Source organism: Oncorhynchus masou, chromosome 27, assembly GCF_036934945.1.
Source record: "Oncorhynchus masou masou isolate Uvic2021 chromosome 27, UVic_Omas_1.1, whole genome shotgun sequence".
NCBI lineage: Eukaryota > Metazoa > Chordata > Actinopteri > Salmoniformes > Salmonidae > Oncorhynchus > Oncorhynchus masou.
The window spans coordinates 35,646,520-35,662,860 of record NC_088238.1 but is presented as its reverse complement, the minus strand read 5'-3'; the positions used below and the strand labels follow the sequence as shown (position 1 = coordinate 35,662,860).

Genomic DNA, 16,341 nt, shown 5'->3' with positions numbered 1-16,341 from the left:
TGATTTCTCTGCTAGCTACTGTACCACAATAGCCCAGTGTTTATTTGCTTAAATCACTGAACACAACAGGCATCTATTTGAGCCAAGCTTCAATTTGAGCCAAGCATTCATTTCATTAATGCACACAGCTTTTGATCATTTGAATATTTGTTAAATTCCAGAATTCACTTCCATCATTTTAAAACATTTTCTCATTTCCTACACTAATGTGTTATCATTTACTTTTGTCTTAGTATGCCTGTTAAAAAATATATTTTAAAAACGTTTACAAAAGCATCATTCTCCTCTGACTGTGCATTCCGGCGGTTCTTACTTTCGCCACTAGAAGGCGATTGGCTGATTTCTGGGGGTCTGTACTCCGGAAGTTGACTGTTTTTGGAAATTCCTGGTAACCTCTATTAACAATTCATGTAGACCCTGCATTTATTTGAAAGGGACATTTATTTGCTGAAATATGGGCCATTAACCGGCTATTAAAACGGACAAGCGGCTATTTGAGACTCCGTGTTTAATTAAAGTTTTATTGTATGCTACCAGCTTATACCAACAGGAGTTAGCATTTAGCAGTCACGTCTAAACCTGAAAAGGGACTACTTCTAAACGTTATGCAGCGAAAACAGCCAAATCAGACTTTAGTAACCACAGTGGGCCTGTTACAATACATCAATCACGACGGATTTGATGAATATCCACTTTGTTAGATCAAATTTGTTGAATGGGCACCAACCTGGCATCCTTCTTCTATCCCCCCCAGTCTGCTTTCCAGTGACCTCTTTACAGCATCTATTGAAGTCTTGTGGTGGGGATGAGGTGTGTTGTACAAAACAAAGTCTTCATCGATTGGATCATCTCTTACCAATCAGAGTATTAAAGTCAATTACACATTTTCTAACTGGACACTTTACCCACGTGTGTTCTGGCTCTGGCCCAACCCATCGGTCTCAGGACAAATCAGACGGCCCCGAATGTGTTCGCATTCGGTGAAGGGTTGGGGAGGTACTTAGATCCAGATTGATAGTGGAGAAGAAATTAACATCCGTGGGTGTGGCGTAGTGTTCGGCAGACCAAGTCAGGGTAGCCAGGCAACAAGAAAACATGCAACAAGGAAAAGTGAGGGGAACAGTTTGGTTCTCTTTACATGCCAAAAAGCAAGCAGCACCATTCGAGAACACTGCACGTTCATTCTGAGAAAAATATTTACATTTTGCATCCCTGTAATCTAGTGAACAGTCTTAAAGGTAGACTTTGCGAAATGACATTGCCACCAGCAGCACATCAGATATTGAGATGAGTAGATGCTAGGCTTCGCCCTCACACAGTATCTACTCATGTGCACAGTTGGCTTCATGGTAGCCAGGGCACCAAAACAGCAAAGAAGTTGAGCCTCACGCTCTTTGTTGTCGCTGAAATTGACCCTCGATGCAGTTTACTTTTTGCATCTGTTATATCGCCGAGTCTACCTTTCAGAATACCTCCTTCACAAACATTCTGAACTAGAGTAGCCTATAATTTAACTAAATTATAACACAAACACAACTACACATAAAAATGTCTTAAAAATAATTGACCAGAGTTAAGATATGATGTAGGGCTATGGTTTTCATGTAGTTCGGTCTTTGCAGGTATTTTTCCTTTAGAGTTGGATAAATAAACTTACATTATAAATATACAGTATTATATGGCATTCATCTTTACAAAAGCCAACATGGAAAATTGCAGACAACTTATCAATAATGGACATTATTTGTGTTTTATGATTGTTATTGTAGAAAGTTGCCTATTACACCATGACTAACTTCTCAATCTCAGCAGACAGAACAGTCTGTGCATTATTAGTTCATACATGTAGCTACATTGCTTTGTAACAAGACAAACATTTGTGCATTCATTGTCCATCTCTGTACCCCGTTATACATCCTGGGTTTCTCGGTTTTATTTATTATTGCAAATCATATCAGAAAGTGTATGATGCAGCAAAGAGGTCTCCCTGTATTTTCAGACAACAGATCCTATAGATAATTCAAAAAGCTTTATTGTCCGTCCAATTTACAGTGGAAGAACAAGAATCATTCCTCTTCTGCTTTGTCTCTCACTTCTTCAGTCATCCCCTCATTTTCTGTGGCTAAGCCTGCAGCAGGGCTGGTGTCCTGGGAGTCAGGAGGGTTGTCTGGGGTATCCGAGAGGGGTTGGGGGGCCTCCTCGCAGGGAGGGTTGTCTGGAGTATCTGAGAGGGGTTGGGGCACCTCCTTGCTGGAAAGGTTGGGAGATGATGCACCCATTATTGATGGATCTACTGGTTCAGTAGCATCACAAGGTAGTGAGTCTTCTCTCACTGGAGAAGTCTCTTCCTCTTCCATGCTCTCTTCTAAAGGAGGTATCCCTTCTTCCTCCATCTCTCCTTCCACAGGATCCATCCCCTCTTCAGTTCCTTCTTTCTCCATAGAAGGCATCCCTTCTTCAACAGGTGTTAGGTCGTCCTCGACAGGGGGCATATCCCCTTCGTTAGGAGCCATCACATCGTCTTCCATCCCTTCTTCCATCTCGTCCTCCACAGGGGGTATCATGCCCTCCTCTCTGCCCCCAGGGAAGCTCCTGTCTTGGTAGAGGAACTTCAGCTGCTCCTCAAAGTACTCCTCCAGGCTCAGTCCTGCACCTCCCACCTCAGTGTCTGCCTGTCAATGAAACAAAACACTTCTATGAAGTCTTTTTACATCAGTAGTAGTCACAAAGTGCTTTACAGTTACCCGAGCTCAAAGACCAAGCAAAGCAGAAGCGAAAGCAGAAGTGAAAGCACTGTCGTAGGGAATAAAATAGGAAAACATGCACATTACTGTATGCTATGTATATCTCTAATTAAACAAAACAGAAGTGTTGTGTCTGTCTGAATTCTGTTAATACATTTTGGGCTGGTTTTCCCAGACCTAAATTAACTCTTCAACTAGACATTGAGCATACTTTGGTCCATTCTAAATAGGCTTAACTTGGGTCTGGGAAATCAGGGCATATTCAGTTGTGGTCCAATGCAAAAAAAAATTATAATAATTCTAGTGTGGTACGCAAACAGAATAATCCATTCCAAGTTCGTCATATTGTGTGTCGTGTAGTCTTGCCGTACCTGGTAATACTTTGCACAGTTCCTGAATATGAGCCTGACATCCTTGACAAACTCCTCAGCACTGCAGTAACGCGGGCTCTCCTTAGATTCCAGCCTGCTCTTCACTATGGACAGGTCCATTGGAGTCTCAATCAGCTCCTTATACTCTGGGATTGACTGGACATATCAGATGGAGGAACCATCATTAATTAACTGTGATAAATTAACCAAAATGAATGGCATGGTGTTTGGGGATTGAGAGTTAAGACAATTTTCTGATTCAATAGACAAAGTCGTATCATATCGATTTAATTAAAACTACAGAGCAAAAACTTTCTATGGGGCAGTTGGTAATTGCAGTCTTACCGACGGTGAGGCAGGCTCCTGGAAATCTGTACTGAACTCGTTGCAGTAGATGCAGAGCAACAGTCTCTCACATTTCCTTTTATCAACTGGAGGGAATCCCTCTGATCCTGGCTCCTCCTTCATGGCTGGCAATTCTCCCTGGCTATCTGGGTTATACTCCATCTCAGGACTGGTCAGGTCACGACAGAACGAACAGAACCACTCACCACTGGAAACATAGGGGGGTTAGTGAATTCACAATATTGCAGTCTCTCAATATTGCAATAACCCCAGTTTATATTACAAAGTACTGCTAAATAAATCACCCTTCAGAGACAGCTGTATTACATTTTGAATTATATATTTATTTAATTTTGCCCCTTTTCTCCCAAATTTCATGGTATCCAATTGTAGTAAGTGTTGTTCCATCGCTGCAACTCCCGTACGGACTCGGAGAGGCAAAGGTCGAGAGCCGTGCTTCCTCCGAAACACAACCCAGCGGGCATTGCGCCCGGCCCGCCACAGGAGCCGCTAGTGCGTGATGGGACAAGAACATCCCTGCCGTCCAAACCCTCCCCTAAACCGGACGACCCCGGGCCAATTGTGAGCCGCCCCATGGGTCTCCTGGTCGCGGCCGGCTGTGACAGAACCTGGACTCAAACCAGGATCTCTCGTGGCACAGCCAGCACCGCAATGCAGTACCTTAGACCACTGCGCCACTTGGGAGGCCCAGGTGTATTACATTTAACAGGCAGAGCATGCAGGACGGTGCAGCTGTGAGTAGCACATAGAAATTTAAAAGTAGGTGTTAATTACCTGGGAGACTCTCTAAGTGTAGGTATATGACAGTTCAGATGGAAGACTTTGGGACATCGGTCACAGCAGAGCAGTTCTCCCCCATTCTGACACACAGCGCACCAGTCTTCATTGGGGTCGTCTTCAGGGACACCTGGGGCCTTTTCTGGGTCTGGTTGGGGGTCTGCCTCTAGCTCTACCTGAGTCTCTGGCTGGGGCTCCGGCTCCGGCTGGGGCTCCGGCTGGGGCACCGGCTGGGGCTCCGGCTGGGGTTCCGGCTGGGGCTCCGGCTGGGGCTCCACCATGGGTGCTGGGAGAGATTGCTGCTGGGGCTGGGGCTTGGGCTGGATGCCTGTACTGCTGTCTGGCAGGCTGGCTGAGGCTCCAACACTAGACTGCACCTGGAGGATGGAAGAGAGACTAGGGAGATTCTATCATCTTTCATACATGATTGTATACAATATACCTCTTTCAAAGGCAAACAGAGATAGACACACAGAGTGTGTGTAAATGTAGTCATACATACAAAGCTGACTTCGTCATCGTCCTCTGGTTCGTCCTTGATGACGATGATTGGTCCGGGGGATGACCTTCGCCTCCGCTTAGCTGAGGAGGGGGGAGCCGCCGCATTAGGCTCTGTGCGCTTCCAGGAAGCAGACCTTCAACACCGAACCACAGATATTACAACCAGGAACACATCAACCTAATAGTACAGATATGACAGCCAGGAACACATCCACCATAAGGTACATACTGTGACCTTGGTGTGGGGTGTAAAGAGGACAGCACCCTGTGGTGTGGGAGTGAGGTTCACCTACCCTATGTTGGCTTCAGAGGAAGATTTGGACATGGGGGAATTCTGTCTTCCTTGTGCTGAGGAGAGAAAGAGAAAGGGGTTTTATTGAGAATAAATTACGATTGGGCATGAATAGCTAATTTAATTATATTTTATGTTTGTTTTACATGTAACAAATGAGGGAAGTGTGAGGGTGAGATGCCTACCATGTCTGTCTGGGAAGGCTGTAACTAGGCTCGGAGCATAACTAGCTCTGGGGTTAGGCATGGATAATGATGATGAAGCTCCACTGGGGTCACTCCTCCTCAGTTGTGCGGCTTCCATCATGTTACGCTGAAAACAACCAGAGTATTCTATTTCTCGTTTGTGTGTGTGTGGCAAATACACAACCATAGAGACACAAAATACATGTAAATATATTAAATAATGAGTTTCAGCTTCAGTTTACAGGAAAACGCATGTACCTGGTGTATAGATGCTTGAGTGCTGATGGGTCCTGTGTTGGGAGGGGGTGCATGAGAGTAGCGAGAGGTACCCTGTAGCACATCCATTGGTTTGGGAGGAAAGCTGGAGTTGTGGATGAGATCCCTCAGAGACTAGAATGGCACAAAAGTCAGAGGCAAGAATTCTTGCAATTTGTAGGCGAATTATGACAAAAAAATGCTAACCAAGGATTACTACAGACAATAACACAACTCAGTAAAAATTAATGCCCTGAATATATTCTACCATGCCCAGAAATCTGCTCCTTTTATTCTTTGTCCCCAACGCTCTCGGCGACCAGTTTTGATAGCCTTTAGCCGCACCCTCATACTACTCCTCCTCTGTTCCGTGGGTGATGTGGAGGTAAACCCAGGCCCTGCATGTCCCCAGGCACCCTCATTCGTTGACTTCTGTGATCGAAAAAGCCTTGGTTTCATGCATGTCAACATCAGAAGCCTCCTCCCTAAGTTTGTTTTACTCACTGCTTTAGCACACTCTGCTAACCCTGATGTCCTTGCCTTGTCTGAATCCTGGCTCAGGAAGGCCACCAAAAATTCTGAGATTTCCATACCCAACTATAACATTTTCTGTCAAGATAGAACTGCCAAAGGGGAGGAGTTGTGGTCTACTGCAGAGATAGCCTGCAAAGTAATGTCATACTTTCCAGGTCCATACCCAAACAGTTTGAACTACTAATTTTAAAAATTACTCTCTCCAGAAATAAGTCGCTCACTGTTGCCGCCTGCTACCGACCCCCCTCAGCTCCCAGCTGTGCCCTGGACACCATTTGTGAATTGATCGCCCCCCCATCTAGCTTCAGAGTTTGTTCTGTTAGGTGACCTAAACTGGGATATGCTTAACACCCCGGCAGTCCTACAATCTAAGCTAGATGCCCTCAATCTCACACAAATCATCAAGGAACCCACCAGGTACAACCCTAAATCTGTAAACAAAGGCACCCTCATAGACGTCAACATGACCAACTGGCCCTCCAAATATACCTCCGCTGTCTTCAACCAGGAAGGATATTGACCTCATCCCGTCAGTTGAGGATGCCTGGTCATTCTTTAGAAGTAACTTCCTCACCATTTTAAATAAGCATGCTCCGTTCAAAAAATGCAGAACTAAGAACAGATATAGCCCTTGGTTCACTCCAGACCTGACTACCCTCAACCAGCACAAAAACATCCTGTGGCGGACTGCAATAGCATCGAATAGTCCCCGCGAAATGCAATTGTTCAGGGAAGTCAGGAACCAATTCACGCAGTCGGTCAGGAAAGCCAAGGCCAGCTTCTTCAGGCAGAAATTTGCATCCTACAGGAGCTACAGCTCCAACTCCAAAAAGTTCTGGGACACTGTAAAGTCCATGGAGAACAAGAGCACCTCCTCCCAGCTGCCCACTGCACTGAGGCTAGGTAACACGGTCACCACCGATAAATCTATGATTATTGAAAACTTCAACAAGCATTTCTCAACGGCTGGCCATGCCTTCCTCCAGGCTACTCCAACCTTGGCCAACAGCTCCGCCTACCCACAGCTACTCGCCCAAGCCTCTCCAGGTTCTCCTTTACCCAAATCCAGATAGCAGATGTTCTGAAAGAGCTGCAAAACCTGGACCCCTACAAATCAGCTGGGCTTGACAATCTGGACCCTCTCTGAAACTATCAGCCGCCATTGTCGCAATACCTATTACCAGCCTGTTCAACCTCTCTTTCATATCGTCTGAGATGCCCAAGGATTGGAAAGCTGCCGCAGCCATCCCCCTCTTCAAAGGGGGAGACACCCTGGACACAAACCGTTACAGACCTATATCCATCCTGCCCTGCCTATCTAAGGTCTTCGAAAGCCAAGTCAACAAACAGGTCACTGACCATCTCGAATTCCACCGTACCTTCTCTGCTGTGCAATCTGGTTTCTGAGCCGGTCCCGGGTGCACCTCAGCCACGCTCAAGGTACTAAACGATATCATAACCGCCATCGATAAAAGACTGTGCAGCCGTCTTCATCGACCTGGCCAAGGCTTTCGACTCTGTCAATCACCATATTCTTATCGGCAGACTCAGTAGCCTCGGCTTTTCTAATGACTACCTTGCCTGGTTCTCCAACTACTTTGCAGACAGAGTTCAGTGTGTCAAATCGGAGGGCATGTTGTCCGGTACTCTGGCAGTCTCTATGGGGGTGCCACAGGGTTCAATTCTCGGGCCGACTCTTTTCTCTGTATATATCAATGATGTTGCTCTTGCTGCGGGCAATTCCATGATCCACCTCTACGCAGACGACACCATTCTGTATACTTCCGGCCCTTCCTTGGACACTGTGCTATCTAACCTCCAAACGATCTTCAACGCCATACAACACTCCTTCCGTGGCCTCCAACTGCTCTTAAACGCTAGTAAAACCAAATGCATGCTTTTCAACCGTTCGCTGCCTGCACCCGCACGCCCGACTAGCATCACCACCCTGGATGGTTCCGACCTAGAATATGTGGACATCTATAAGTACCTAGGTGTCTGGCTAGACTTCAAACTCTACTTCCAGACTCATATCAAACATCTCCAATCTAAAATCAAATCTAGAGTCGGCTTTCTATTCCGCAACAAAGCCTCCTTCGCTCACGCCGCCAAACTTACCCTAGTAAAACTGACTATCCTACCGATCCTCGACGATGTCATCTACAAAATAGCTTCCAATACTCTACTCAGCAAACTGGATGCAGTTTATCACAGTGCCATCCGTTTTGTCACTAAAGCACCTTATACCACCCCCACTGCGACCTGTATGCTCTAGTCGGCTGGCCCTCGCTACATATTTGTCGCCAGACCCACTGGCTCCAGGTCATCTACAAGTCCATGCTTGGTAAAGCTCCACCTTATCTCAGTTCACTGGTCACGATGGCAACACCCACCCGTAGCACGCGCTACAGCAGGTGTATCTCAACGATCATCCCTAAAGCCAACACCTCATTTGGCTGCCTTTCCTTCCAGTTCTCTGCTGCCTGTGACTGGAACGAATTGCAAAATTCGCTGAAGTTGGAGACCTTTATCTCCCTCACCAACCTCAAACATCTGCTATCTGAGCAGTTAACCGATCGCTGCAGCTGTACATAGTCCATCGGTATATAGCCCACCCAATTTACCTACCTCATCCCCATACTGTTAATATTTATTTACTTTTCTGCTCTTTTGCACACCAGTATCTCTACCTGTACATGACCATCTGATCATTTATCACTCCAGTGTTATTCTGCAAAATTGTAATTATTCGCCTACCTCTTCATGCCTTTTGCATATAGACTCATTTTTTTCTACTGTGTTGTTGACTTGTTAATTGTTTACTCCATGTGTAACTCTGTGTTGTCTGTTCACACTGCTATGCTTTATCTTGGCCAGCTCGCAGTTGTAAATGAGATCTTGTTCTCAACGAGCCTACCTGGTTAAATAAAGGTGAAATTAAAAAAATAATCATAACTGGTACCTTTGCATCAGCTTGTCTCCATTTTATTACAACTGAAATAGCATGTTCTCAGTGGCTCAGTCTCATTGTACACTGTCTGATAACAACAAAGAGCAAATCTACAACTTAAAAAGGGATAAGGAATATATACATATTTTTTTAAGAATAACACAAATACCTGAGGAGGGAATCCTGCGTTTTGCAGCATAGAGGTGGGGCTCCTGGGGTTGGGATGGGTTTGGGGCCCGGGGGGTCCGTAACTCCGGCCCGGCTGCTGGATCTGGACCATGTTGGGGGGACCTTGCGACGGAGAACCCCCCTGGTGGGGCCTCTGTTGAGGGGGGCCCCCTGGCCCCGGGAGCTTCAGACCCTGCTGGTACCAGGACCAGTGGTTGGGAGGGGGCTGTCCAGCCCTGTTGGGGTGCTGGGCAAGCTTCTCTACCTGCAGCTGGAGCTGAGCCAGGGTGCTCCCACGCTGGTGGGCGGAGGAGCCTGGAGGGAAAGCCCCGGGAGGGCCCTCTCCTCTGGGGCCAGGGCCAGGCTGGCTGGGGTGGCCAGGAGGGAAGCCCTGCTGCATGGAACTGGGCTGCCGACCAGGGATTCTCTCTACTGCCAAAGACCCTTAGGAAAAACACAGAAACATGAAGAAAAAAAAAATCAGCAATTCAACAAAGTCTGCATTTAACATCATGGGGATAATTTTGAATTATGCCTACAGTATCCGTCAGAACTGAAGTTTTAGCGTTCTTACCAAGATCGACATTTGAGGCCCAGAAACCGGAGCGACACTGGAAGCGGACTGAGCTCTGAGGGACGATGGATGCGTTACAGTTGGCCCTCATTAGGTAATGGATTTGGCAAAGAATCTGAAAGAAAAGGTTTCTGAATCACTCAAATTGAAGTAGTCTAATGCTTTTGAAAATCACAAATTCAGTTTTAAATGTGAATTTCTACACAACTGTCTGAACAATTTAGGTCAACATTGGGATTAAAAGGTAGGCGAAAATAAATCCACCTCCCTAATTAAAGTCATGGTTCCTACCAGTCTCTTGCAGTACAGGAGAGCTGTGCCACTGTGACTGGCTGTGGCCCATTTGGTGAAGTTGATGACGTGATCTAGATGTCTGGTCAGGTGGCTGACATCTTCTTGTTGTTTCTTTAGTCCGACCTCATGGTCCTTCGTCAGTGTCTGACACAACCACCATGATTAGCACAAAGCTACTTACAAATATGCTCACAAAGTGTGATTAGCGCCATGTCAGCAGAAGTGTACATTATTATATTATGTGTTGGAATGACATGATTGCTCATGTCCTGTTTAACAAGCATACCTCAAGTTGATTGACCAAGATTTTTCCCTTTCTGTTGATCTCCATGATCAAGTTGCAAATTGACTTCTTTATCTCATTGGTGACAGACTTGCGGTTTTCATCGACTTGCTGGAGTCTGAAAGAATAAAGATAGTAGAAAAGCAGGAAATTATGAGCTTGCCTGTAGTCAGTCATGCTATTGAACATGTCTATGTACATAACATATGAGTTTAGTTAGCATGTTTAGTGTATGTAATAAATTACCCATTGTTGATGCAATTGGACACTTCTTCTATGGCTTTCCTCTTCTCCTGTAGCTGATGCGTCATGTTTTCCAGGTGTTGCCTGTGGTTTCTGTAGGCATCTTCAAGGAACTGGTAACTGGAGAGACAAGATATGCAGAGTGTAATTGGAAATTACTTGAGTAATTATTTTTCTGTATTTGATTTACTGGTGATATGGATTGATGTGTAAAAAACATGACAGTATGTGCTGGGAGACACAGACAGATGCGTTCCCTTGGGGAAGGGAAACAGGAGTTAATTAGATATGGTACTTAAACATATGTGGTTAAGTCATGTTGCACCTGTTAGTCTATAATTATCTCTTGTAACAAATTTACTGAGTTAAAGCTATTATAAGGAAATCAGCCAATTAAAATAAATTAGGCCCTAATCTATGGATTTCATATGACTGGGCAGGGGGCAGAGCCAAAGGGAAATTGCTAGCTACCATCTGTACAAAGGGCTTTATTACAGGCAGAAATACTCCTCAGTTTCAGGTGAAGAAGCCGGATGCGGAGGTCCTGGGCTGGCGTGGTTACACATGGTCTGTGGTTGTGAGGCCGGTTTGACATACTGCCAAATTCTCTAAAACAACATGGGAGGCGTCTTATGGTAGAGAAATGAACATTCAATTCTCTGGCAACAACTCTGGTAGACATTCCTGCAGTCAGCATGCCAATTGCATGCGACATCTGTGGCATTGTGTTGTGTGACAAAACTGCACATTTTAGAGTTGTCTTTTATTGTCCCTAGGACAGGATGCACCGGTGTAATGATCATGCTGTTTAATCAGCTTCTTGATATGCCACACCTGTCAGGTGGATGGATTGTCTTGACAAAGGAGAAATGTTCACTAACAGGGGTATAAACAAATTTGTGCACCAAATTTGAGAGAAATACGCTTTTTGTGCATATGGAAAATGTATGATATATTTTATTTCAGATCATGAAACTTGGGACCAATACTTTACATGTTACATTATATTTTTGTTTATATCCCTGTTAGTATACAGTGCCTTCAGAAAGTATTCACACTCAACTTTTTCCATAAGTTGATGTTCCGACCTTTGACCTGTTTAACTGCTAGTATCAAATGTCTGCCCTTGTTGAATGTTACGGTTAAAGTTTGACTGAGCCTAGGGCACACTGATAATGTAATGCATCTATCTGAGAGACAGATTCTGTAGCAGTTGATGTGACTTCCTACAAGAGTCTTGGGCTGTGTTTACAGAACCTTCAGTGCTATGTGATTAATGAATAATTAGAGGTGTTCTCCCTGAATTCTTGTAATAAACCAGATGGATTTTTATTGATATTATCAACGACTGCTCTCCTTTTTGTTCACCTGAAAATTCCCACAGAGGATTAATACCAACACATGAAGCACAGGTACAAAAACAATACTTCAAAATATAGAACCAGTTTGAGCATAATATTGACTATTGTGAAGGTTTCAACCCAGGCATCCGATAGCTAGGTCTCGTTACATTGAAGTCGTTTAGCAGATGCTCTTATCCAGAGCGACTTCCAGTTAATGCTAGCAGATACAGCATGCTAGCAGAAGCCCATAGACTTCCAGTCATTGCGCTTACACTAGTTAGCATTGGCTTGCGAAACTAACTTCCTTCCTTCATACTGGACACAGAGACATAAGAATTGTATCCACTAGTTCATCTGACTCTGGGTAAGTAGATAAGGAGCCTCATCGTCAAAATCCCAAAGTATCCCTTTAAGGTAGCTAAGCACGACAAAAGAGATTCTCTGACACTAACCTGGAAACAAAGGGTGAATAAATAATGTGGTCATACTTGTGGTCTTTGTGCTTGAGCAGCTGACAGTCCCTGCATGTGAGACGGTCACAGGTCTCACAGAACAGTTTGAGGGGCTCCTGCTTGTGGATGTCACAGAACACTGGCTTCTGTGAGGACGCACCCACAGCCTCTGGAATAAGACAAGAATTTAGCATATGACAAAATAAAGCACTATGCATTTACCCGTCTACACATTTGTGATTTGGTTTCATAGATTTTGTTGTACCTACCACCTTCCTTTGCCCTGGACATTATATTTTCTTACAGTGTACAATTCAGAAAGCCACATATTTTCATAGAGTAGGCTACCTGGGGACATCTCCTCCTTCTGCCGTATGGTATGATCCCTTGTGAACTTAACCCTCTGGTGGGCCTCAATACACGTCACACACAGGAACTCCACACACTCCACACAGAACCCCGTGGCCTCGGTGTTGTCATCACAACTCATACACACCTGGAAATAGGGAAGGGAGAACATATGAGCAAGAACTGGCTTTTGCATGAATCCATGATTTTAGTCCTATGCAAGGCAACGTTTCAGTGGTGACATGGTATACAGTGCCTTCAGAAAGTATTCACACTCAACTTTTTCCATATGTTGTTGTGTTACAGTCTAAATTTAAAATGGATTAAATAGAGATTTGTTGTCACTGGCTTACACACAATACGCCATAATGTCAAAGTGGTATTATGTGGTATTATATTAGGTTAAATGTCTTGAGTCAATAAGTATTCAATCTCTTGTTATGGCAAGCCTAAATATGTTCAGAAGTAAAAATGTACTTAACATACGTTGCATGGACTCTGTGTTTAACATGATTTTTGAATGAATTCCTGTGTACCCCACAATTATCTGTAAGGTCCCTCAGTTGAGCAGTGAATTTCAAACACAGATTAAACCCCAAAAACCAGGAAGGATTTCCAATGCCTTGCAAAGGGCACCTCTATTAGTAGATGGGTAAAAATAAAAAAGCTGACATTGAATATCCCTTTGAGCATGGCAAAGTTATTATTTACACTTTTGCCTGTCAATACACCCCATCACTACAAAGGCACAGGTGTCTTTCCTAACTCAGTTGCCGGAGAGGAAGGAAACCACTCAGGGATTTCACCATGAGGCCGAAGGTGACTTTAAAAAACAGTTTGAGTTTAATTGCTGTGATAGGAGAACACTGACGATGGAGCAACATTGTAGTTCCGCCACAATACTAACCTAATAGACAGGAGTGAAAAGGAAGCCTGTAGAGAACAAAAATATTGCAAAACCTGCCTTCTGTTTGCAACAAGGCACTAAAGTAATACTGCAAAATATGTGGCAAAGCAATTAACATTTTGTCCTGAATACAAAGTGTTTTATTTGGGGCAAATCCAATACAACACATTACTACGTACTACTCTCCATATGGTCATGCATAGTGGTGGTATGCTTGTTATAGTTAAGGACTGGGAAGTTTTTCCAGGATAAAAAATAAACCGAGCTAAGCACAGGCAAAATCCTAGAGGGAAACCTGGTTCAGTCTGCTTTCCACCAGACACTGGGAGATGAATTTACATTTCAGCAGGGCAGTAACCTAAAACACTAGGACAAATCGACACTGGAGTTTCTTATCAATAAGACATTGAGTGCCGAGTTCAAGTTATTACTTAAATATGCTTGAAAATCTATGGCAAGACGTGAAAATGGTTGTCTAGCAATGATCAACAACCAATTTGACAGAGCTTGAAGAATTTTGAAAAGGATAATTGACAAATGTTGCACAATCCAGGTGTGGAAAGCTCTTACGAGTTACCCAGAAAGACTCACAGGTGTAATTGCTGTTTCTACAAAGTATTGACTCAGGGGTGTGAATACCAAAGCCTCATCCATATACTACCCACCACTGTGACCTGTATGCTCTCGTTGGCTGGCCCTCACTACATATTCGGCACCAAACCTACGGCTCCAGGTCATCTATAAGTCTTTGCTTGGTAAAGCCCCACCTTATCTCAGCTCACTGGTCACCATAGCAGCACCCACCCATAGCACGCGCTCCAGCAGGTATATTTCACTTGTCATCCCCAAAGCCAACACTTATTTTGGCCGCCTTTCCTTCCAGTTCTCTGCTGCCAATGACTGGAATGAATTGCAAAAAAAAAATCTGAAGCTGGAGTCTTATCTCTCTCCAAATTTAAGCTTCAGCTGTCAGAGCAGCTTACTGATCACTGTACCTGTACACAGCCAATCTGTAAATAGCACACCCAACTACCTCATCCCCATATTGTTAACTTACCATCTTGCACCCCAATATTTCTGTTCTCTACTTGCACATCATCATCTGCACATCTGCCATTCCAGTGTTAATGCTAAATTGTAATTATTTCACCTTCATGGCCTATTTATAGACTTACCTCCCTACTCTTCTACATTTGCACACACTGTACATAGATTTTTCTATTGTGTGATTGACTGTACGTTTGTTTATGTGAAACTCTGTTGTTTTTGTCGCACTGCTTTGCTTTATCTTGGCCAGGTCGTAGTTGTAAATAAGAACTTGTTCTCAACTGGCCTACCTGGTTAAATGAAGGTGAAATAAATGAAAAATTAGAGTTTTGTATTTAATTTTGAATACATTTGTAACAACTTCTAAAAACATGTTTTCACTTTGTCATTATAGGGTTTTGTGTGTAGATGGGTGAGAAAAAATAGGCTGCAACACAACAAAATGTGGAATAAGTAAAGGAGTATGAATACTTTCTGAAGGCACGGTAAGTGTCCTGGGTCTCGGTCAGTAAGCACTTACTACCTGACCTTAACAGACAAGGATTCACCATCTGAAAAAAAATTCCCCACTCGAGTGTACCATGTCACCCTTTTACTGGTAACCAATGTTAACGCACCTGACTGGTCTTCTCCACTGTGCTGCTGGGAACCTCCACAGAGTCCTTCACAAAGAAGTTATCCAGCACCTCCACCTCCCAGCACTCTTGTCGACAAACTGGGCAGCGGATCACATTGACTGGAGCCAGGGGAATAACATACACAGGAATGAGTAAGGCATCTTCTAATATCAAGTTACAAAAGACATCTGCATTTTAATGAAAAGTTGCAATGATCATCCTGCACTTCATTACAGTTATCAACTTCCCGATAAACAAACTGACGGATCTCACGTGGTTTCGAGTTGTCCGCTTGAAGTTGCGGGTCGCGACGTTGTTCACTGTTGACTAAGTTCCTTGAAGGGGGTGGAAGACACTTCTTGCAGAAAGAGTGGAGGCATGGCAGAAGTTTCGGCTCTCGATTGTGGAAATTCAACTTACAGACAGGGCAAGTGTCCATGAGACCGATGCTACCTCCTAGCTGTTTCGCCCTCTCCTCTTCAGCTGGCAAGCTCTCTGCCTCGTTTTCCACTATAATAACAAGGTCATCGTTGTCCACAGCAGCTTCTGGGCTCTCATCCATTGTCTCTGTTTTTGCTTTGTGCCTATTCAAGATGGACTTGAGTGCTTGGAAACCAGTCACTGTTAGCTAGCTAGCGGATACTAGCTAATGTTAGCTAGTCTCTCTGCAGTCTGTTACAGTCGAAATCAGTTGGGCATATGCCTTGCTTGAGCAAAGTTCATGGTTCCTACATAATACTACCTCCCGAAATTAAACACAGTAATGGCAGGTTTGGCCAACATTAGTATAAAATCACAAATTGAAAGTGTTAAACTCTGCGGTTGGGAAGCTAGATGGCTAACGTTAGCTAGATGACACAGTTGCTACCACGAAGGATGACGTAATTTAGTTATTAAATAGCTGCCTAGTGTCAATGAAACTGAACAATAGTAGAGGACACCGAATAGTAATTTTGTACAATAAACGTGCAATACAAACTTCTATCAATGGAAATGGCTAGCTACCATCTGTACAAGCAACATTCTTTCCCCCAAAAAAAAACACACACGGAGTGCCCAGCATGCACTCCGATATTTTATGGTACAGAGA

The 16,341-nt window shown here is 44.2% G+C and overlaps 1 protein-coding gene across 2 annotated transcripts; it reads right to left on the bottom strand.

The window, feature by feature from the left end:
- Positions 1-1,111: 1,111 nt before the first annotated feature.
- On the bottom strand, positions 1,112-16,324 carry LOC135516067 (transcription intermediary factor 1-alpha-like). 2 transcript variants are annotated; one of them, XM_064940068.1, is made up of 17 exons: positions 15,525-16,324; positions 15,252-15,370; positions 12,681-12,828; positions 12,369-12,501; positions 10,541-10,657; positions 10,298-10,412; positions 10,009-10,155; positions 9,718-9,832; positions 9,145-9,587; positions 5,495-5,626; positions 5,237-5,363; positions 5,053-5,107; positions 4,761-4,893; positions 4,256-4,635; positions 3,461-3,668; positions 3,116-3,271; positions 1,112-2,672 (listed from the first exon to the last, which is right to left on the bottom strand). In XM_064940068.1, exons 1-17 carry the CDS (start codon positions 15,811-15,813, stop codon positions 2,067-2,069), a joined length of 3,423 nt encoding a protein of 1,140 aa, XP_064796140.1. In that variant the 5' UTR covers positions 15,814-16,324; the 3' UTR covers positions 1,112-2,066. The 2 variants fall into 2 exon arrangements, with proteins under 2 accessions (XP_064796140.1, XP_064796141.1); XM_064940069.1 differs by lacking the exons at positions 12,369-12,501; positions 12,681-12,828; positions 15,252-15,370; positions 15,525-16,324 and adding an exon at positions 11,033-11,129.
- Positions 16,325-16,341: the final 17 nt, after the last annotated feature.